At 40.0% G+C, this 25,065-nt stretch overlaps 1 protein-coding gene across 1 annotated transcript in view; it reads left to right on the forward strand.

Moving 5' to 3' along the window:
* Positions 1-25,065, forward strand: part of cntln (centlein, centrosomal protein) — a 503,405-nt gene that overhangs the window by 146,311 nt on the left and 332,029 nt on the right. The window contains exons 8-9 of the mRNA XM_039758210.1: positions 243-405; positions 5,073-5,267. Coding sequence (XP_039614144.1) covers positions 243-405; positions 5,073-5,267 — 358 coding nt within the window. The remainder of the gene's footprint in view (positions 1-242; positions 406-5,072; positions 5,268-25,065) is intronic.

Genomic DNA, 25,065 nt, shown 5'->3' on the forward strand with positions numbered 1-25,065 from the left:
CACTTTATTAACAAACAGCTTATATAAATTAATACTTGCTACACGGTAAATGCTTTGGTTAGAACATCTCAATCCATGTTATGTATTATATATCAATGTATGCTCATTGAAATTGACTCTCCTAGTCCCATATGGGTCTGTCTGTGAATTAGAGTAATTTAACATTAATGGATTAATGAAAATTCCTCATGAAGTCGTGTTTGGTGTCTCTCAGTGCTACATTTCGCTTTATGTTTTTTTAGGAAGGAGTTGCAAGAAATTCAGAATCTGTATCAGAAGAGCACACAGCATGCGGCTCAGCAGGCAGAACTAATTCAGCAGCTGGAGAGCCTCAATCTTGATGCACAAAAGGTCCTACAAAATCAAGAAGAAGCACACACAGCAGAAACTGTGTCTTATCAAAAGGTAAAAACTGCAGAATCTCTGTTTAAATTATTTTGTAAATTCTTTGATGCTTTTGATATTTTTATCACTCTCATGCCAAGAGCTTTCTTTAATGTAACATTTATTTTAAGTGTGTTTGAAAGTGTGAATCAGTTTAATGGAGGGAAAAAAAAAGATTATTAGTGTTGCATAGAATTCAAAACTCCTTAAAGTGTAAAGTGTCATAGAAATTGCAAGCACACTTTGCCAGATTTATTTATTTGTCAATTGTGATCAATCAGTTTTCCAAACTGCAGGCTGACATATTTAATATGTGTTCTGCAGCCCCATGTGGATCATCAAGTGCATACGGCGTCACAGTGGCTTAGTCTTTTGAATTAACATTGCTTTATACCTGAAGAAATCTGGCTATCTAATTATTTTTTTAAGAGCATAAAAAAATTTGACAAATGAAAGGAGACCATTCAGTCCATCAAGCCATTTTATTTAGAGAATTGCTAAGCTCTCCCAGTATCTCTTCCAGATTCTTCTTAAAGGTTGTCTTGGTAGTGTAACCTGTAGAGGCCCCCAGAGAGCCCCAATTCACAGACACTCTAATGCCCAGCACACTTTTGGGTTCAAATGAAGAATATTTTTTCAAAGAAAAGCATTCTCCACAGTCACCTCTCCAAAGATTAACCAAAATAACATAAAAATAAACTAATTGTTCCTCCTTTCGTCCTTCTGTGAAGTGTTGCCCATTGCCTCCCAACACTGACTCATCCATGTACTGCAGTGGGCTGAACCTGGAAATGCTTCCGGTGCCATGCCATGTCTTCTTGGAAGGACTTGTGGGTAATAGAGAAGTCCTTCCTTGACAGCGCCCTCTATCGATCCCCAGGGAGACCCCACCCAAGCATCCCAACTGGAATCCCATGCGAGGACCACTGCCATCTCTGGCATATCGGGGATGGAACCACTCCTGATTTCTGCCGATCGTTGTATCATTGGTCCACCCATTATTTGATCCTGGTTTGGACACAAAGTTATTTTCTTGTCCCACTGGCCAATCCATTTCCCCTTGTGCTCTGGTCTCCCGTCCAGGTATGAAACCATCCTTCTTCCCAGCCGGGGATGCCTGTTCTCCTCTTCCAATTGTTTGCTTCAGAGTCACACAACCCTTTTCATAAAGAAGTGCTTTCTGACTTCAGTCCTAAATGCACTTCCCCCTTGATCTCCATTGATGTCCTCAAGAATGTGATTCACTGTTAAACTGAAAGAATTCTGCTGGATCTTCTTTATTGCTTTTTATTAACTTTTCATCTGAATTTGTGTCGTGGGGACACTTTCCTGCTTCACAAAAGAAACAGCTTTTATTTTGGAATGTTCTTCAGTGCTAAAAGCTTTTTTTTTGTGGTTCTTCAAAATTTATTCCACTTGTTTTATTCATAGTTCTGTCTCCTTAGCTGTTTGCAAGTATTGACTGTAATAATTTTAAATGATCGATAAATATTGTAATGATCTTGTACAAAACGTCTCCCATTTTTTAGTTTGTGTGCCATGCGATGAAAAAGGTTGAAAATCTCAGGTCTCGTTGAAGCCAAGGTCAAATGAACTTGGGCGTTCTACAGTGGGATTGCACCATTTTTGAACAATGGGCTGTAGTGAGATTTCTTTGGGCAGAGGGAGTGAAACCTGCTGAAATTCACTGAAGGAAGTTAGGTTGTGCAGATCAGTAAGCTGTTTGGGTGCCCAACGTGTACAAAATTTATTGTATCTCAAGTCGTCATGCACTGTGGCATGTGCAGATCCATAGTTGATATCCAAATGTACAGCAACAGCTGACAATGCAATCCATTGGCCTTCACCAATGTAGGCATTCGCCATGTCGATGTGGGCTTGTGTTTATGGTCGATCAGATTGTGCCTCGTCGTTACACCTGTTCCTCCTGCTTTAAACCTTTCTACCCATTCATAAAATCTTTTCATTAAGTAATGCTGTTTTCACTTCTGTACTGAGCCAACATCCTTTGGTAACTTTCAGCACGTTTTACTCCCTCTACCCTAAGCAATCTCACTTTGGCTCGCTGTTCAAGAACTGAGCAATCCTGCAGTGTGGCGTCCATGTTCTTTTGACTTTGGCTTCAACTACGCTAACTTCTTTAAAATACCCATAAGCCAATCAGAACATGTTATGTTGCGTCAGCTTCTGGTAAGCCAATCAGAACATGTTATGTTGCGTCAGCTTCTGTCTATTGCAGTTACCATGTAATTTTTAAACTGACTCGATTTTTTGGTTTACCCTCGTATTTACAAGTCATTGAATGTAACTGAGTGCATAATTATGGAAGTATAAGCTTTTATATAAAATACATATCAATTCCAAATAGCACAATGTTGTACAACAACTTTCCATCTTACTCTGTGGATTAAAAACTTACTGCAGAGTTTAATTTCCATTTCACGAGCTGTGAGCAAAACTGACACAAAGCAATTTCTAAAACTAGGCTGTCATATTTTGACTGTGATATAGTACAACAAAAGTTGTGCAAGGCCATCCCTCCTCATTTGTGACTTTTGTTGTATTTTTGGGGCATTTAAGTTTAATTTTGAGTATTATTTCCGTTTTGGGCCTTGAAAGACTGAAGGAAGTTTTTGGAGCTGGGATTAAGCCATTTGGGGCGAGGCCAATTACAGATAGGCAGCGAAATGAATGCCTTGTTTGGCTAGTGAAGCCTTTTGGAGGCATCACATCCCATTTGCTATGTGGAAAACTCAACTTCATTTCACATTTACGTAACAACAGAACAGCTGCAACTTACAACATTTTATATCGCGCATTTACTTGCATAAAAGTTGTTCAACGTACTTTACAATATTAAGTGTCAAAGAGTGTTACAAAATGAATAGTGAACAGTTATTTATATAAGGTTATAAAGTAGAGATTCAAAATGTCCAGGTTAATAACAAAAAATGTGGACAGATGGCCAGGGAGGAGAGCAAAATAAAAACTTCAGTTGCCAGGACGGTGAAGAAAATCCAAGGCAGGCAGCAGTGTGGTGTAGCAGTTAAGGTTTTGGACTTCAATCCCTGAAGGTTGTGGGTTCAAATCCTGCTGCTGACACTATGTGACCCTGAGCAAGTAACTTTATTTGCCTGTGCTGGAATTTGGGGGACAAAAAGGGGGAACTAATTGTGTCTCAAATGCAGAGGTGGGTAGAGTAGCCAAAAATTGTACTCAAGAGTAGCGTTATTTCAAAATAATATTACTCAAGTAGAAGTAAAAAGTAGTCATCCAAAAAATTACTCAAGTAAGAGTAAAAATGTATTTGGTGAAAAGACTACTCAAGTACTGAGTGAGTGTTTGATCATAATAAATGATTTATTTTTTAGAAATGTTGTAATAAGACAGAAATTTAAAATAATATGCAAATTCTGCTATTTCCAAATAATAAAGTAAAAAATGAGTAAAAATAAATAACGTCTTTACAAAATAAGGATGCACAAATAACACAAAGTTCTAAATCTCATTTTTCACAACATAGCTTTTGAAGCCGATAACTACAGTAGGTAACATGGATGTTTAAACAGTGCAAACTACTTACAGTGATTAGATCTCCTGTACACTGACAGTATAATACTGCATATTCACTTGCCCTCCAAATAGAAAAGCTGATAGAAAATAACATTAGAGCAAGGCAGCCTGTGCACGTACAAGACGTCTCACTTCACCTTGACTGTCTGTGCCTGTGCATGTTTGGTTAAAACGAGCTTGTTCTTCACTCAGTGAAGTGATGGTTAAGCTTCAGCAGGAGTTGGCTCTCAATTTTCAAGTATTCTTTCTTTCCCTGTTTGCTGTCTGTGAGGAGTTTGTGCCGCTATGCCGCCACAGTTTGTGTGTGGTCATGTGACTGCATGGCTACGTCTGATTTGTGAAACGGAGCCATGTGATTATTGTTGCTACGTCTGATTGGTGAAACGGACTCTTGTGATTATTGTTATTACGTCTGATTGGTGAAACAGTCATGCAGTAGATCCACTGGTGGCTTCTCTCTGGCAAAAATATAGCGTATCTAATGGAAAAAAAGTAACTATTCGAGTGTTGCCCAGTGTCGCAGTGTAAGAGTAGCGTTTCTTCATCACAAATGTACTCAAGTAAAAGTAAAAAGTTTGGTGCAGCAAAACTACTCCTAGAACTACAATTTTTTTAAAAAGTTACTCAAATAAATGTAACCGGGTAAATGTAAGTCGTTACTACCCACCTCTGCTCAAATGTTGTAAGTCACCTCGAATAAAGGTGTCAGCCAACTAATAATAGTAATAAACCTATTATTAATAAAATAATAATAGTAAATATACCTGTGGGGGTTTCAAGGCTAAAAGGCCACCCACCCTTGTCTTGACATTCTACAGTCCATTAACAGGATATGCTCTCAGAACAGAAAGTGGTTACAGTGTACTTAGCCCAGGGGGGCTAAATAAAAGAAAACACACAAAAAAAAGAAAACACACAAAAGTAGTGATTAGTGGCCAGTCTATGAGATAACAAATCAAACTGGATTTTATGAAAATAAGAGTATAGGACTAGGCAATAAAAGGTGTCATTTTGCTTGGCTTTTCTCTGTGAAAATAAGAGCCAATTTCCACCTTCCTCTATTCACTCATATATCCAGTTACACTTCAAGTAATTTTTTTTTTTTGTCATTTTAGTTGTATAATGAACTGAGTGCACGCCATGAAGCTTTGAAGTCCAGCGAGACTCAACTTCTTCAAAATCATGTTAGTCTCACTACTCAGTTATATCAGAAGGAGCAAAAAATAAACCAGCTGCAAGTAAAGCTGCAACAGACACATCACTGTTCTCATCAGCCAGCACGGCAGACCAATGCCAAGCATCTAGAAGAGGTAAGAGCTTTGCATGTTCAATTCTTGGGCATTTTTTCAGTTTTACTGTATACATATGCCTCTTTCTTTTCACATGGCCATCATGGTTGCAGTATATAGTTGCTTTATTATGGAAGTGTACTTCTGCTTTGCCCCACGAGTATTGTACAGCTTTTCCTGCATGTGGGTAGCTGCATTAACCGATACAACTTAATAGCTCAGCACAAGCAGACCAAATGATTGCCTTTAGACAACCTAAGCCACATCTGTGCCAATCACCAAAGCAGGTGCCCACTCACCATGCAGCTTTCTAGCGAAGGTGCTGTTTTCTTAGCTTGTAACCCTTATGGGGATATGGCGATCACTTACACTAGGTGCACTTAAGAATATATTTTCAACCAATCAAACAGTGTAAGATCAGTATTACTGTATAGCAAATTTAATAAAATGCAGTAAAATCAACAATAGAGTCTTAAAAGGTTAGGAAATTTATTTGAAAAGAAATCTTTTTGTAGAAATATGGATGATGGTGAAAATGAATCTGGGTGCAGAACTGCTTTGGCTTTTTGTTCAGTCCACGGTGGTCTTAACTAGTTTCTTTGAGAATTCTGCGTGACAGTCTTCTGTCTCTTGTTGTTCTTTAATATTTGCTCCAGTATTCTGTGTGCAACATGCATCCAACTTAAAAAGACCATTCTTCACATAGATTTAGATTAGATTAAATTAGAATAAATAAAACTTTATTAACCCCATGGGGAAATTCAGATTCACACAGCTGCAGAAACTTAAAAAAACAAGGATACAGACTTATAGCACAGATAATCCAGAAAACGAATCAGCAATCAATAAGTAAGTAAATAAATAAATAATAATAAAAAAAAAAGTTTAAACAAGTAAATTGGGTGGAAGCATTGAATTGCTACATAGAATTGGGCAGAAAAGATCCTGGAAGGGGCTTCTTAGCACGTTGTGGTGGAATGAGCCTGTGGCTAAAAAGAGTTCCAAGAGAGCGCCTCCTGAAGGGGATGGAGGGGATTTTTCACGATGGTATCCAATTTTACCATCATCCTCTTAAACCCCAGCACAGCTTCCAGTGTGTCCAGGGTTTTCCTGTGATGTAGCAAGCTTTCATGATCAGTTTGCTCAGGTGTTGTGCTACTTTTGAGCTCAGGCTGCTTCCCCAAGAGACTGCAGTGTAGAACACCACACTGCGCCTCCTATGGACTGGTAGAACATTTCCAGTAGCAAATAACCTGAGTCTCTTTAGCAGGTCCATTCTGCTGTGGCTCTTGTTGTCCAGCGTCACTGTGTTGTCAGATGAGTCCAGTTTGTTGTTTATGTGAACCCCCAGGTCCTTGTAGCTCTGCTCCACTGGATGATGATGGGTATCAGAGGCTCCTTCGCATGTTGGAAGTCCACCACCAGCTCTTTTGTATTGCTGATGTTGAGCGACAGGTGGTTTTTCCTCTACCATAAGACAAAATCTCCACGACTTTCCTGTACTCTGACTTGTCTCCTTTATTAATGCAGCCTATGATGGATGAGTCATCTGAATTTTCTGTAGATGACAAGTGCTAGTATTGTGTTTTTGTGTAGAGGGTGACAGTGATTATTTGAGTAGTCAATAAAAAATGGAACCATCGGTATTTTCTTTCTCAGGATGTTCCTTCTGGTCCTAACTTCCCCAGGCTGGTAAATAGTTATTTTTTAGGACATTCCCAAAGAAATTAAGCAAAAGATAAAGGATTCAGATCCATAAAAATTCCAAGTTTAAGTCAATAGCTATCACTTTTGGACTGATACCAGTGAAAAGATGCAAAATATCAAAGATGTCAACAAGTAAAATTATGGCTTGTTTCAGCATTTAACTATGTTTCAGATTAAGATTTAGAACTTAATTGAATGTCTAGCAGTCTTGAGTTTATGGTTTGTTTGAGAATAGTGCTAATATGCCTCATTTTAAAAAGGTTGTAGTTCAGGTCCAGTGTTTGGTGCTTTATCACTATTAGTTTTATGACACATCTTCTGACGGGTTAAATTGCAGTTCAGATTTGCATTTGTTTAAACATCTGCAATCCAGGTTCTTTTTTTAATATATTGTCTGGTTCATAATTGTGAGTTTGAACATTTATTCTTCATATGGCATATTCTGCCACCATACAATAGCTGAATGGACGGAGCTGGGTACTTCAAGCTGCAGAGCATGAGATTTGGTGGTGTAACGCTAAAGCATGTGAACGTTTTCTGTGTCTTTATGAGTTTTCTATCCATTCATTTTGATAGGCCTTTCCTTTACCTTTGTTGGATTCTTAATGACTGGTGCCCTGTCCAGAATAAGGCCTAGAAGTCTTGACTTTATGGCTTGTTTGAGAATAGTTCTGATAGGCTTTTTTTCAAAAAGGATTATAGTTCAGGTCCAGAGGATTATTGGAATAGACTTCTTACCGGGTCCTCCCTGCGTGGAGTTTGCATGTTCTCCCTGTGTCTGCGTGGGTTTCCTCCCACAGTCCAAAGACATGCAGGTTAGGTGCGTTGGCGATTCTAAATTGTCCCTAGTGTGTACTTGGTGTGTGTGTGCGCGCCCTGCGGTGGGCTGGCACCCTGCCTAGGGTTTGTTTCCTGCCTTGTGCCCTGTGTTGGCTGGGATTGGCTCCAGCAGACCCCCCCGTGTCCCAGTGTTGGATAATGGATGGACTTCTTACTTGTTTAGAAATTGGATACATGGATTATTTATATGAGCTGAAACCTTAAAAAAATTAAAAAATCAGGTGCATTTTATTTATGGTTATGGTGTCATAACTAAGTTAAGAACCCCCTGTCTAAAACACTTGTTTATGCATAAGCAAAATGGAAACTTTGTCAAACGTGTAGGTGTCCGTTTTTTAGTAGTTGTGGCCGCCCCAACCCAACATAGACATACGTAGGAGGCATAACTTCAAAGCACACACACTTTATTTTTCTTTTTCACTTGTGGGGAACGTCCCCCCCCCTCCCCCCAATATTACAACCCAACTCTCCTTTCTTCTTCTCTTTCTCATTTCCTTCTCCTCCAGATAGGCTTCGTCTCCCTCCTCCCGACTCTGGCTCCCCAAGTAGTGTCTGCTGGCTCATTTTATAAGGCACCCGGAAGTGCTCCATGTGCTCATTGCCCTACTTCTGGCAGCACTTCCGGGTGTGGCAGAAGAGCTGCAGTCAAGGGCTCAGCAACATCTGCAGCACCCCTGGGTGGTGCCCATGGATCCCAACAGGGCTGCATCCAACTCCAACTCCCATGGAGCCCTGTGGGAGTTCGAGGCACAGCTGCAAGCTAGGGGGGCTGCCACCTAGAGCTCCGGGGAAGCTATTGCTCTGACCACGCTTCCTCCCATGGTCCTTCCAGTGTTGGGGCATCCCGGCCAGGCAAAGGCCCCGGTGATCCACTACACAGTAAAATAACAACACTCATGAGTTAATAGATATTTTTGAGTTGTGGAGTTCTGCATTTAGCCAGAAGATATATAGGAAGCCCTGTTCTTTGAATTTTTGTCCCCTACTTTTCTGGTCAGGTGTCACTTAACGTGTTTACATGTGCTTCAACAACCCAATTATTCACTTTTGCGAATGTCCCAAAAAGAGGACTGTTTGTCATTAAAAGGCACATTAAAGTGCTTGATTTTCATTCGCTTTATCTGATTTTTATTAAAATCTAAGATTTTTTTTTTCTTTGCTCAATTGGCACCCTAAGCAACCTGCTTTATCCATCCATCCATCCATTTTCTAACCCGCTGAATCCAAACACAGGGTCACGGGGGTCTGCTGGAGCCAATCCCAGCCAACACAGGGCACAAGGCAGGAACCAATCCTGGGCAGGGTGCCAACCCACCGCAGGACACACACAAACACACCCACACACCAAGCACACACTAGGGCCAATTTAGAATCGCCAATCCACCTAACCTGCATGTCTTTGGATTGTGGGAGGAAACCGAGCGCCGGAGGAAACCCACGCAGACCCGGGAGAACATGCAAACTCCACGCAGGGAGGACCCGGGAAGCGAACCCGGGTCTCCTAACTGCGAGGCAGCAGCGCTACCACTGCGCCACCGTGCCGCCCTCTGCTTTATCCTGCACCATCATTTCATCCCGCCACAATTTTTACTAAAGCCATGTAACTCCTACCCAGCCTTTTAGTTATTGATTAATTTAATTTTTTTTAAAAAAACTTTATAACTAACGACCTAAGAAGGAGCAACAACACCAAAAATTATTCATAAGAATACAAGCATCATTTTCTTGACTACAATAAATATGTTTTTCTTATTTATTTGTCATTAGCAAACTAGGAAAATATATATTTTTTTCTAAAATCAGTTATCAAGATCACATTACAATTATTTTGGAATACTTTCCCTGAATACATTCAATGCTGATGAAACATTCCATATTTTAAATCATTTAAAAAAAATGTTTAAATATTACATTTTTGACTTGCTTGTACCGTACGTGTTGTGCAACTATTAATTTGTAAACATGTCCTTATTGCTGACAGCACAACCACAGAGGACAGAAAGGCTATCCAGAGGTAGGTAACATTTGTTAAAACAAGAAAAATCATAAAACTCTTCAATTGCAGTGATCTACACCAAGCAATGTTACAATAAGGTATTTGTCATATAACAGGAATCCAGCATCCCAAATTGTTTTCACCTCTGCCATCTTACAGACAATACTGCATCATCAAAACTCAAATCACCAGGTTCAGAGGCATTTATTTATTTAATGATTTTTATTTTTACTCTCAAACAATACACGTCTTGAATTACTGATGCCCTCTCCATTGTGATCATCACTGTGCAGTGTTATACTTTGCCGCTCATTTTCGGCACTTTTTTCAGGCCACATTGTAGGGCAGTCCGGTCCAATGTCGCGGTTCAAATATAATTCAAATTTATTTAAAAGCCAGTCTTATTCAGAGGCACAAGATGACATTTGATTGTGAAAGAGCGATTGTTTTTCCTGCGTTCAGATTGGCATCGAGTTACTCCAGACGTGCTGTGCAAAGCTGCAGTGTTTTACCGGTCTGCTTTTGCGTGTCACTTCCACGGTCAGCCTTTTGGTAATTTTGAATGGTTAGCTTATGTTCATTAGTTAAACATACCGCCAGACCCCTTCATCGCTTGTTTTTTTTCTTCTTCTTTTTCTTCTTCTTCTATCCCACTACTTTGTTAAAGAGCCTCGTCAGTGTCCGCCAATATGCCACGTCCCAAAATTCATCGGATTCAATGGATAAATATTTTTGCACGTTTTATTAGGGCAAAGTATGTTATTTTAAGGACGTTTTATTTATTTTAGTATTTTTATGGTCAATGAACAATAAGCGTGCAGAATTTAATTTTATTAATAAAAAATTAACAGTTAATACCTGTGATGTATATTTTAATTATAAAAATCCCCAAGTTAACAATCTAATGTAGTACAGAAGGCTAATGTGCGTCTGGTTATGCAGAAGCTTCGTGTAAAATGGTTTATAAAGAAATAAAAGAAAACATAATCAGTATTGTAATCGGCCTTAAGAAAGAAAAAAAAAAATGTCCTGATCGGAGTACCCCTAATTCTGACAAAAAATCGTATGACATTCCAGTCTTTACAAGCACATTTTAATCTCCCTGGTTCCAGTGTCCTTTTCTTCCTGCAATGCCGATCAGTGTTTAGAACATGAGGGGATTCCCAGACTACCCTCCTATCCAACCACTCACTATACTCTCTGTTTTGTTCTGTCTCTACTGTTTACTCTTTTACTTTGCAAAGCATTCTATACACCTCTGCCCTTGATTTCTCTTTGGTCCAGAGACCTTTCTCCTCTCCCTTCATCCCTTTCACGGGACACCGTTCCCTCCAGTGTAAAGTTTTGTTCTAGATACACAAACTACCATCACACCAGAGTTTAAACTTCTACAAAGACCCTATCCTACTCATTGCAGGCGGTTTCTGATGGGCCTTCTTGCTGATCCTCTCTGTCGATCACCTGGCACTTTTCTCCACATTTTTTGGCACCGTCCCCCTGTCTGTGTCTCCCTTTTGACACACATAAGTCATCTGCTGTCTTCTTTCCTTTCATTCCTGCAGTATTCCTCTGTTTCGTCAAACCTTTCTTCTTTTAGACCTTTCTAGGCTTCCCTTGGCTCAGCCTGGGTGGGAGAGGATGAAAGTGGGTGGGTTGGGTTACTTTGTACGCTATGTCAATTTATTGAAAGTTCCAGTCAATTTGTCTGTACTTTATAAAAAGTTGATCACAAAAAAAAATTCTGACAAAAATGAGTTGTGAATAACTGACAGAAAAGGTGGGGTGATACCTTGAATGTGGCCTCATTTGACACTGCGTGCTTTTGTCACGGACCCCTTTAAGAATCTGATGAAAGCTTTGGACCTGCTTCCCCAGAAAAATTCACATAAAAACAAGTTTGCATGCAGTGAATGTAATGTACTTTATTTATCGAGATTTGATTGCATCCTACATATATGACAAACACAAAGTATTATTAATCTTTAAAGTAAACAATCTAGAAAAACACTCCTTTTTTAATGCAAAAAGTAATGACCGCTCATTATAATTATGAAATACAGTCCACTTGTGCAAATTAAAACAGATCTACTACTACAGTACAATCTCTCTTAACCGTGACTGGACCCATGGCCGGTTTGCCGTTTTGGCCAGTTAATCCGACACATACTGTACCTATTTTCATGTAGAAAAATATTTCTAAGGTATGTACTGTACCTCTTTGACGTTCCTGAAGAAACCATATCCACAAGGCTCCATCCACGATTTCATACAACGACTGGATAGTGTGGTGTAGCAGGTCCACAGCTCAAGTCAAAAAGGTCACTTTTTAAATAAATAATTGCTGCACTTGCGGCTTAGCGTTGTGGCGCGGCATGTGTGGCCGATCGTTCCCGGGGCATTCGTGATGCTGAAGAAAGCGGTCGACTCCAGCTGAGTGATCACGGAGCTGGAGTGACCGGTATTGAAGACGACTGGCCGTTGAAAGGCAGCGGCAGTCGCGGAGGCTTTGGGCTGGTTTAGTTCCAGCGTGAGCACCCTGGCCACTGAGGAAAGAACCCAAGTCTTGGTCCGGATGGAGCCTGACGTAGCCAGGGATTGGAGGGCTACCGGGCCATTGTGCATCAGCAGCTAGGGTGACTCCTCTGTTGCGAAGCCAGATGGGAGAAGCAGGGGAGCCACCAGGTAGAAAGAAGAAGGCACCGTGCTTTGGATTTTAAGAGACTGCTTCTAGCCATTGTTTTAACCTTGTTTGCGTTGTTTTTAAATTACTTGTTTTTTTACTAATGGATTTTAACTTCCACTAATTCAGTCATTTTAATGGATTATTTATTTAAAGAAGACTCTTTATACACTGCACTTTTTTTTAATTTGAACACTGTTTTGTTGTTTGCCTGTTTTAAAATACCTCACACCTTCCAGGAAAGAAGGAAGTGCATACATATAATATAAAGAAGAACTGAACTCAGGATTTAAAAAAAAAAAAAAATTATTTGATTTTAACAGGCCGGTTAATCCGTCGGCCGGTAAATGCGAGGCCAGTTAAGAGGGATTGTAGTGTGCTATGTTTTCTACTACCATTACTTCTACATTTACTCTAAATCACAGGTGTCAAACTCCAGTCCTGTAGGGCCGCAGTGGCTGCAGGTTTTCATTCTAACCATCTTCTTCATTAGTGAGCCATTTTTGCTGCTAATTAACTTCTTTTGCCTTAGTTTTAAATTAACTTGACTCAGGCCTCTTAGTTGTCTCTTTTTCCTTAATTAGCAGCCAAACAATAATGAGGCACAAAACAAGCCGCCACATGACCAGCTCACCCGTGCCCATCACACAATATGTGGAAATAAAGAAAGGTGATGGTCTCAGTACGGTTGATCTCTCAGATCACCAAAACATTTTGATGACGTTCTTAGAAAAAACAGAAAAATTCAAATCTCTGTTGTGGCAGAATGAGAGCAGCAACAAGCCAATGGAATTAAATAACGAGTTTAATTAACAGAAAGAGTCACCTTCTCATTAAGAGTCTGTTTGGAGTTTGAAATCCCAGTTTAGTTGGTCATCTATTGGCTCGTTTCACATCTCATTTCTGTTTGGCTGCCATTTAATGAAGAAAGGAATACATTCAGAGGACTGAATCCTTAAAAATAAGGCTATTAAAATTTAATTCTATTAAAAGAAGTTAATTAGCAGTGAAAACTGGTCACTGATTAGAAAAAGAGTTAGAATGAAACCCTGCAACCACTGCGGCCCTCCAGGCCCGGAGTTTGACACCCCTGCTCTAAATCAACCGTACCGGGCTGCATAGTGAACATAAATGTGAATACTTATCTGACCATCACGGACCCCCTGAAACCTATCCATGGGTACACAGACCTCAGGTTAAGAACCCCTGCTCTACATTTTGTGAAAATTTCCTTTTGTGTCTCAGTATTACCTGTGGTAGGAGAGAATGAATTCAACCAACGGTCTTCCTAAGACCTGGCATCATCCTACTCGTCTGAACTCTATCTGCACATCTCCATTTGCTTTTTGTTAAAGGGCTTTAGATTCTTGATACTGAATGTGGGGCTGTGGTGTCGATTCCAGCCAGTCTTTCAATTCCAAGAAGGTACCATTTCTTCATTTTTCTGTTATATTGATTGTTAGTGAAAGTTTGTTGAGAAGATTGTTTTGTAGTGCAACTTCTTTGAACTTTGAATAGTAGCATAAAAGACGTTAACGTATTGGGGAGGGGGGCAGTCTGGCAGTTTACAATTGAATAAATGAATCAGAAGTCATTATCTTTGCTCTCCTGCTCCTTTATCCTGCATCTCTTTATGCGCAGTACAAACAGAATAGCACAGCACAATGCTTTGGCTTGCTCTTTGTAAGTGCGCTTAGGTTAGGGAGGTTACGCTACAGAAGCGTTAAGTTCACAGAGGCTTTCTTTGACCTCCTTACTAGCAAACAAGAAGTGCTTTTCTAGCCTACTGGGTCACTGTAGTGTTGCTGTTTTATTTTAATTGGTGATCCTCTGTAAGACTCTTGGCATTATCTATCAAAACACTTTCTTCCTTGTATTACTTGAGTTGTAATGTCAGCATCTGTGACTCCATTAGTATAAAAAATTAAGCAAAAGATGTTTTTCTTGCAAATAATATGCAACCCCTTTGGCTCCGGTACAGATCTGTGCAGTGCTGTCTGCCTCGATGTCTAAATTAAGTTCAGGCCATGTAGGACTGTCACAGCATGAAAAAAGCAAATCACATATTTTCATGTTCCGTAATCATTGTATTTTTAATCTGCACGACGAAATTCATTAATATTAAATTATGTTTATAGAACATATGTAGCAAGTGCCTAACTGCTTTGTTTCTTAACTTTCTTACCTGCAGACATCAAAGTTAACAGATAAGGCATCCCTAGATGCAGCTGAGTCACCTGGGCTTTCTGTTCCTTTTTTATAATTGTGCTGACAGGGGTGTGTATTCCAGCCTAATCTGAAATTCTGTTACAACTTTTCCTGAACACCTGTTAAATTCTAATGCACAGGTTGTTAGAGAGATTTATTTTAATTTTAAATGTTTGAAAATACAGTTGGAATGATCAAAGTACTCATCACTGGGGAGACCAGGTAACTCGGCTCTCATTTAAATAAATGAGAACGATGGCTTTGAACATTGTTCTGTGAAGGGAGAAGCCAGCATTGTATGCCGCCTTTCCATGCTGAGTATGAGCAATATTTTTCTTTCCTTTTTCTGAGTTTTAAGAATTAACTGTTTAATTTAAGCTTGTAAGAATGTGTGGTGATGAATTTTTTTAAACTTCTTTTAAAATGTAATCATTATATGGATGAGGTCAGAATTGTGGGTGCAGTAAGGAGTCCAGGGTTTGCGTCTCAGGTCCTCACTGCATAGAGTTTGCATGTTCTCACCGTATCTGTGTGGGTTTCTACCGGGTGCTCCAGTTTCCTCCCACTGTCCAAAGTCATACAGGTTAGATGAACTGGCAATGGTGAAGTGTGTGTATGTTTGCCCTGTGATGGACTGGTGTCCTGGTTTGTTTGTGCCTTGTACCCTATGGTAGATGGGATTGGCTCCAGCACCACGACCTAAAAATGACAGCTCTGGTTAGAAAATGACATGGCATAAAGTAAAATGGTTTAGTCCCCTTACATTACAGAACTTAGTAATGTCACTTGAGGAGTGTATATTGTGATCTCTCCTTAATTTTCTAAGTAAGGCTGCACAATTAATACTCTTCTTAGTCATGGCTATGATTACAGTTGCCACAATATATTAATTTCAAAAAGCGGTGAACTCTGCGTTCCATTTGGTACTCCCACTCTGTTGGAGATTTAGCTTTTCCAGTTATAGACTACTTTAAACAGAAAAGAGTGGTGCATTTCCACCCCATGTATTTGTAATCTTCCTGGTTCCAGTTTCTTTTTCTACCTGCAACAGAGATCTTTATATATACAGTAGACCCCTGCGATGTCGCGGTTCAGAGTTCGTGGACTCAGTCGTTCGCGGATTTTTCCTTAAAACCTAACTAATAATTGTTAGTGGAAACCGCAAATACAGTTAGGTCCATAAATATTTGGACAGAGACAACTTTTTTCTAATTTTGGTTCTGTACATTACCACAATGAATTTTAAATGAAACAACTCAGATGCAGTTGAAGTGCAGACTTTCAGCTTTAAATAGTGGGGTGAACAAAAAGACTGCAGAAAAATGTGAGGCAAATAAAGAATTTTTTAACACAATCCTTTTATTTCAGGGGCTCAAAAGTAATTGGACAAATTAAATAACTGGAAATAAAATGTTCATTTCTAATACTTGGTTGAAAACCCTTTGCTGGCAATGACAGCCTGAAGTCTTGAACTCCTGGACATCACCAGATGCTGGATTTCCTCCTTTTTAATGCTCTGCCAGGCCTTTACTGCAGCGGCTTTACTTTCAGTTGCTGTTTGTTTGTGGGCCTTTCTGTCTGAAGTTTAGTCTTCAACAAGTGAAATGCCTGCTCAGTTGGGTTAAGATCAGGTGACTGACTTGGCCATTCAAGAATTTTCCACTTCTTTGCTTTAATAAACTCCTGGTTGCTTTGGCTGTATGTTTTGGGTCATTGTCCATCTGTATCATGAAACGCCCCCCAATCAATTTGACTGCATTTAGCTGGATTTGAGCAGACAGTATGTCTCTGAACACCTCAGAATTCATTCGGCTGCTTCTGTCCTGTGTCACATCATCAATAAACACGAGTGTCCCAGTGCCACTGGCAGCCATGCACGCCCAAGCCATCACACTGTGTTTTACAGATGATGCTTTGGGTAATGAGCTGTTCCACGCCTTCTCCATACTTTTTTCTTGTCATCATTCTGGTAGAGGTTGATCTTGGTTTCATCTGTCCAAAGAATGTTTTTCCAGAACTCTGCTGGCTTTTTTAGATGTTCTTTAGCAAAGTCCAATCTAGCCTTTCTATTCTTGAGGCTTATGAGTGGCTTGCACCTTGCAGTGCACCCTCTGTATTTACTTTCATGCAGTCTTCTCTTTATGGTAGACTTGGATATCGATACGCCAACCCCTGGAGAGTGTTGTTCACTTGGTTGGCTGTTGTGAAGGGATTTCTCTTCACCATGGAAATGATTCTGCATCATCCACCACTGTTGTCTTCCATGGACGCCCAGGTCTTTTTGCTGCTGAGTTCACCAGTGCTTGCTTTCTTTCTCAGGATTTACCGAACTGTAGATTTTGCCACTCGTAATATTGTAGCAATTTCTCGGATGGGTTTTTTTCTGTTTTCACTGCTTAAGGATGGCTTCTTTCACCTACATGGAGAGCTCCTTTGACCGCATGTTGTCTGTTCACAGAAAAATCTTCCACATGCAAGCACCACACCTCAAATCAACTCCAGGCCTTTTATCTGCTTAATTGATAAGACATAACGACGGACTTGAACACACCTGCCCATGAAATAGCCTTTGAGTCAATTGTCCAATTACTTTTGAGCCCCTGAAATGAAGGGATTGTGTTAAAAAATGCTTTAGTTGCCTCACATTTTTAAGCAATCGTTTAGTTCACCCCACTGAATTAAAGCTGAAAGTCTGCACTTCAACTGCATCTGAGTTGTTTCATTTCAAATTCATGGTCATGTACAGAACCAAAATTGGAAAAAAGTTGTCTCTGTCCAAATATTTTTGGACCTAACTGTATCTTACGCAATTTTTATGGCTTTTTTTGGCAATACTGTATTGTAGAGAGAACAGGAAGCAGCTGTAGAGAAAACCACGACTTGGGATGGTGAAAGTAGCCAATTGAATTTGAAACTGCAACTCCCAGCAGTCCTTGCAGTGGCTCTGATTGGTCTTCTGCTGAGGGAGCTGGGGCTGTTGAGGTCAAAGAATGTCTGCGTGGCTTTTAAAAGGGGGACCGGTGACCAAAAGCAAAAAAAAGTTTTGGTAATTTGTGTTTCAAGTTCCTGTCTGTCTCTGTCTGTCTGTCTGCCTTCTGTTGGGTTACCTGTACTTATTAATTTTGTCCTGGATCATTTCATGCGTCTGGATTGTCTGCCGTCTGCCTGTGTACATGAGGACTGTAAGTGGATTCACGGCCATCCTGCAAAGAAAGGAGCGCTTCTGAACCCGTCCACCCGTCTTCACCATTTCAGGAACTACCAGTAGGACTATCTGTACATTCCAATTCAACGTGCGGATCTCTGGACTTTTTATTTTCATCATTACATTTCATCCGTTGCCGTTTGAATATAGTGGGCAGAAAGTGAAGTGGACCGAATGCTTTCTGAAAACCACTGTATTCTTTAAGACGTGCCCCTAGTGAAGTGGACTCTGTGACCACATAGCAAAATAACAACATTTATTTCTATAGCATATTTTCATATACGGAAGTGTCATTTGTACTGACTATTCTTTGTTTTTTTTTAAGAAAGCAATGCTGAATGACAAATATTACCCTTTGCCCTGGTATTTTAGAGTAATATAAGTAACATATTGTAACACCATGAATTTTTCTTTCAGCAAAGGGTAATTAGAACATGTGTTCTGAATTTTTGTATTCCTTAGATTACCACATATTGGCAATTTGTAAGCTGTCACTTTGTCATCTGTTCATTGCTAATAAAGCAAAAATCTCAGCAATGACGGCCTTGGCCATTGCCAGTGTTCTCCTTCTCACTCACATGAAGGCGGCAGACCTTGTCTGTCCTTTGATGGCGTACATTTGTAACACTGGCCCTTTAGCTGCAAACACCTGCAGTTCCAATGTCTAACATTGTGGCCTGGCACCTGTTTTAGTGCTTGCTTAATTGGCACTAATGAGTTGGTTTTGGGTTTTTTGATTCTGTCTTTAATATCCCTTCTTCAGCACCCTATGAGGAGTGGATGGAGTCTGGCACTCAGCCTTACTTGCCAAAGGGCAGTGTTGCAGTAAAGCTCTATTAACTGGGAACCAAAAACATGTTGGCTTTGGTTGTCTTTTTGTATCTGACTATGTAGCTGATTGTGTGCCAGTTGAGCAGCTGCTACTCTGGCATTCCAGCGTGTCCAGTGAGGGTTCAAGCCAACAGTGTAAACACACAGGTGGACTAAAGCAGGGCATTAGCTGCCTCTTCAATAAATGTGATGCAATTAAATCGGTACTTAAAAGCTGTACAGGGGAAGAACTGATTTAAATTCATGGAGGCCCTGAGGAATACATTGTCAGTTATTTGAGAGTCTTTAATTGTGAAGGTGGCGGTCCCAGCTGTTGGCTTTCTTTGGAAAATATCTTGGCAATTGAGGTCAATGTAACAGTGTACTTAAAAATAGCAAAATGTATGCAATTTTAAAATTGTGTGAGTCTTTTCTCTTCAGATTTAAAACTCGGTAATACAATTTGTTATATTTATTTTACTAAATACTGACTTTTTATTAATCGCATCATACTAATAATAATAATCCAGGAAGCATTCTGAATATTATTAATGAATGAGAAAAGTCATTCCCAAAATCATGGATACAGTATTGCTAGATTGGGCAGGTTCCTATCCAACTGGGCTTCTTTTGAACCCTTTTGGCATTAAAAATTGTCTTGGGTGGGTAGTAAAATTTAGAGCTGCATTGTTTTTTATCAAGCGGGTCTGTAAAATATATATTGTAATAAAAAGACAGAAAGAGCATAAAGATTTGGGACACCTGTAGTCAAACCCTGTATACTTGGATGAACAAAATAACACAATGATAGATAGATAGATACTTTATTGATCCCAAGGGGAAATTCACATAATCCAGCAGCAGTATACTGATACAAAAAAAACAATATTAAATTAAAGAGTAATGAAAATGCATGTAAAAGCAGACAATAACTTTGAGTAATGTTAGCATTTACTCCCCCGGGTGGAATTGAAGAGTTGCATAGTGTGGGGTCTCCTCAGTCTGTCAGTGGAGCAGGATGGTGACAGCAGTCTGTCTGTCGTTGAAGCTGCTCCTCTGTCTGGAGATGATCCTTTTCAGTGGATGCAGTGGATTCTCCATGATTGACAGGAGTTTGCTCAGTGCCCGTTGCTCTACCACGGATGTCAAACTGTCCAACTTTACTCCTACAATGGAGCCTGCCTTCTTAACAAGTTTGTCCAGGCGTGAGGCGTCTTTCATCTTTATGCTGCCTCCCCTGCACACCACCGCGTAGAAGAGGGCACTCGCCATGATTAATGTTCATTTAGCAGTAATGTCTTTTCGGATGGCATTGGAGCCAGTTAAGAGCTCAGTGGAGAGGAAGAGCCAGCCGGGTTCAGAGTGCTACAAACTGGAAGTGATGTCACAGCTTGTCTCGTTGTCAATCAATGGATCTGCAGCTGAATGAAGAGAAGGGACATTAGGTGACAGCGTCAACCATAAGTCAACCATGGAATTACAGTCGAATGAGCCCTTTTCCAATCAAATGTTTGTGTCTACTTTATTTATATATATATATATTTATACTGTATATACAGTATGCTTTTCTATCAATACATGCTGTAGCGCTGCATTAGCAGCAGGCATCATATTAAAGCTGTGACGTCTATATCGAGTAGATCGTGAATTGTTATAAAACTTGACTCAAATTCCTGGGTCAAGGATTTGTGTTTAACTTAAGAATTAGGCAAAATAGTTATTTATATTGCATAAAAAATAACCCTTAAGTCGCAGATTGTAAAGAAATACCAGCAAGTTCGTTGCCAATTTTGGTTAGTTCTAATCCACCTGGAAATTGCAGGTCTGCAAGTATCTTGTCAGTGACTTCACTGAACACATCTGTCTTTGAAAGACATTTTGGCTCAGTGAAATGTATTTTATTTATTTATTTTTTTTATATATTGTCCGTGTTATTCTTCAGTTTCACTCGGCAGTAATAGGTCACATTACGACTTTAATTCCTACAGGTGTAGTTATTCTATAACTAAGTAAAAATCATGCAATGTGACATGAGAGGAACAGACTCATTTTACTGACGACACAGAAGTGTTCTTGCTGCTGACAAAGTTTAACTCTGTTTTTAGTCCAGGTGGCGTATGTGTGCTTGTAAACCTAATGAATGCTGTTTAGGTCCTTAATTATACCATTACTCTTTAAAGTGTCTGACTTGTTTCCAGATGACCACCCACCTACCACCTGCTTGCTTCATGTCTGACCAGTGAATTATTTAGACTCCCTCAGCTCCCTCTTGGCTTCATGTCAGATGCCTGATAAAGTTTTTGCTACCGATAATGGCATGCTACAACTGTGGCGTTTGAATTTGTACACCACAGCAAAACTCTTTAAGTGCTTTTAATGACCCTCTTTGTTTTATGCTTTATTACCTTATGTCAGACAACACGACCCAGTCGTCAACAGCTTCTGACTCGCTAAGATTATGTAAAGGACAGCTATGGCTGGAAAAAAAAAAAGAAAAAACAGGAAATGTCTAATTTGACATGTCTTTTAAGAGTTACGTAAGCATGCAAGTATGCACTCACCGTCCACTTTATTAGTTACACCTTGCTAGTACCCAGATGGACCCCCTTTTGCCTTCAGAACTGCTGCAGTTCTTTGTGGCATAGATTTAACAAGGTGCTGGAAACATTCCTCAAGGATTCTGGTCCATATTGACATGATAGCATCACGCTGTTGTTGCATATTTGTAGACTGCACATCCATGATGCAAATCTCCCGTTCCACCACATCCCAAAGGTGCTCAGTAGGACTGAGATCTGTTGACTGTGTTTGAGTCCAGTGAACTCATTGTCATGTTCAAGAAACCAGTTTGAGATGATCTGAGCTTTGTGATGTGGCGCGTTATCCTGCCGGAAGTGGCAATCAGAAGATGGGGACACTGCGATCATAAAGGGACGGACATTTTCAACAACAATTCTCAGGTAAGCTGTGGCATTTAAGTGATGCTCGGTTGGTACTAAGGGGTCCAAAGTGTGCCAAGAAAATATCCCCCACACTATTACACTACCACCACCACCAGCCTGAACTGTTGATACAAGGCAGGATGGGTCCCTGCTTTCATGTTGTTGATGCCAAATTCTGACCCTACCATCCAAATGTCGCAGCAGAAATTGAGACTTCTCAGACCTGGCAACATTTCTTCAATCTTCTGTTGTCCAATTTTGTTGAGCCTGTGTGAATTGTAGCCTTAGTTGCCTGTTCTTAGCTGACAGGAGTAGCACCCGGTGTGGTCTTCTGCTGCAGTAGCCCTCCATCTACTTCAAGGTTCAACATGCGGTATATTCAGAGATGTTTTTCTGCATACCTCGGTTGTAACGAGTGCTTATTTGAGTTACTGTTGCCTTTCTAACAGCTCAAACCAGTCTGGCCATTCTCCTCTGACTTCTGGTATCAATAAGGCATTTTTGCCCAGAGAACTGCAGCTCACTGGATATTTTCCCTTTTTCGGACCATTCTCTGTAAACCCTAGAGATGGTTGTGCACGAAAATCCCAGTAGATCAACAGTTTCTGAAATAATCAGACCAGCCTGTCTGGCACCAACAACCATGCCACGTCTAAAGTCACTTCGGTCCCCTTACTTCTCCATTCTGATGATCGGTTTGAACTTCAACAGGTCATCTTGACAATGTCTACATGTATAAATGAAGTGAGCTGCTGCCATGTGATTGGCTGATTAGATATGTGCATTAGCAAGCAGTTGAACTGGTGTACCTAATAAAGTGACCAGTGAGTATTGATACAAGAAGCATTAAAGCATACAAAGTACATGTGTACACAGAGGCATGGCAGCATATAATTTATTTATCCATTTTCTCATCCTTGTTTTGCACTTGCAGCCTTATGCTCCGATATTAGAGCCTTCTTTCCACAGTTGGCATGGCATGCTGTTAACAGGTAGTGCAGATTTTATTTTGGAGATTTCCAAACTAATAAGATCTTTCCAGGACTTTAGGAACTTTCAAAAGTTGACTTGATGTTATTTTAGAAGAAATAAGTAAATACGACAGACAGTAACAGTGTTCTGAAGCCATTAAGAAGGCTAACAGAATTTCAGGTTATATAGCGCCATGATGTGTGGAGTACAAGTCACAGGAGGTTCTACTCAAGCTTTATAACACACTGGTGAGGCTTCATCTGTAGTCCTGTGTGCACTTTTGGTCTTCAGGCTATAAAAAGAACATAGCAGCACAAGAAAAGGTCCAGAGAAGAGCAGCTGGGCTGATTGAGGGCTACAGGGGAGTTATAAAGGAAAGATTAAAAGAGCTGAGCCTATAAAGGAGATGAAGAGGTGACCTGACTGAAGTGTTTAAAATCATGAAGTGAATTAGTCCAGTGGATTGACACGGTAACTTTTAACTGAGTTCATCAAGAACACGGGGACACAGTTGGAAACTTGTTAATAGGAAATTTCACACAAACATCAGGAAGTTTTTCTTCACTAAGAGAACCACAGGCACATGGAATAAGTGACGAAGTAGTGTGGTGGACAGGAGGACTTTAGGAACCTTCACTGCTGTATGTTATTTTGGAAGAAATAAGTGGATAGGAGTGGGGAGCTTGTTGCACTAATTGGCCTGGTCTGGTCTGGATTATTCAAATTTTCTATTGTGTCAGTTGAAAGTGTTAATGAAATTGGAGAGTGTCAAAGATTTTTCTTTAAGAGCGACCAGGCAGAAACATAGTCAAATAAAATCCCTCTTTGCATACTAAAAAACTGATAAAGAAATTGTTGTGTCTCTGGTTTTCTAGGTTTTCATGGCAAGGTTGGAATTTAAAGAGACAATGAATGAAAGCCTAACATTCTCTTACATTTTTAAAGTGACCCAGAATCCCATTTTGTTTGGTAGTCTTTCCTTTTACTATGTGACAAATGGCTTACCTTAAATAAAGTGCCACTAGGAGCCTTTAGCAGACTACTGGGATGAAAGCCTTCAGCTACATTGAACCTCCAGGACTGAACCTTTGTACAAGAGAGTGACTGCCTCTGTCAAGGAGGTGTTTGTTTTTAATAATTTAATTTCAATAATTCAGTCACCTTTGAAAATGACTCTAGGGTCAAGGTTAATTAGGTTAGTGTCGCTTAAAATAAAGTGATCTCATAAATCAATAAATAAAAAAAAGTTTATTTTCCTGTCATACAGCATTATGACAGTATGTCATGCTGATTGACATGTCATTTTCTAACCCATTTAATCCATACCAGGGTGACAGGGTGAGCCTATCCCAACCAAGCATAGGGTGTAAGACATGAACAAATCCTAGGCAGGGTGCCAGTCCATCATAGGGAGAACACACTCCCCCACACCCAATACACATAAGTGCCACTTTAGCATTGCCAATTCACCTAACCTGCATGACTATGGACAGTGGGACGAAGCCCACTCAGACACAGGGAGAACTTGCAAACTCCACAAAAAGGAGGACCCATGACACAAACCCGGGTCTCCATACTCTGAGGGATTAGCTGTGTGCCACCGTGCTGATTGTGCTTAGTTCAAATAAAAAAATAAATGTAAAGACTCTACATTAGTGTCACTTTCTCAAAGTCCTACAGATCATTTATTAGATCCAATGGCTCAAAATCACATTTCAATTTATATTCATTTTGTTAGCAGATGCTTTTATCCAATGCATCTTGCAAAAGAGGTCAACGTAATCGAGTTAACATCAGTCTGACGTCTGTTTGGGAGCAAGTGTTACAGAACAAGGGGACAAACTTGATCATTACAAGTGAAGAGCTCAGAACAAAATGCAAGTGAGTTACAATTCCCTGGTTACAAAAACCTTAACAGCTACTAGACAGAAAGTCACCAAACAAGAGCCTTCCAACGCTTCTCAAACACATTGAGGGAGTCAAAATTTTGAATAGAGGTGGATGGTTTGTTCCACCAACTAGGAGCTAAGCTTCAAAAGAGTCTCGATAGAGGTTTGATCCAGGGTACAGTTGGCATCACCAGACACTGTTCCTCAGCAGACCTGAGTGGCCGAGAAGAAGAATAGGACCTCACAAATGTTTCCATATATGTAGGTGCTGACCCATTAGTTGCTCTGTACAGTGGATTTAAAAAGTCTACACACCCCTGCCAAAATTACAGATTTTGTATACTGTATATACTCACGTATCAGTCGCACCTTGAAACCCGAAAAATTAATCATTAAATAAGACCCCGACTTATACGGCCATTCAAAAATACACTTAATTTTTATTTATTTATTTTTTTTTTTTTACATCTTCTTGCCTCCTTCAATGTCACATCAGTTTCTCAGACACATCGAATTTTTTTGCAGCAGCGCAGTTACCAGTTTCATTTGCCACTTAACAAGGTTTATTTA

Source organism: Polypterus senegalus, chromosome 7 (genome assembly GCF_016835505.1).
Source record: "Polypterus senegalus isolate Bchr_013 chromosome 7, ASM1683550v1, whole genome shotgun sequence".
In the NCBI taxonomy this organism is placed as follows: Eukaryota; Metazoa; Chordata; class Cladistia; order Polypteriformes; family Polypteridae; genus Polypterus; species Polypterus senegalus.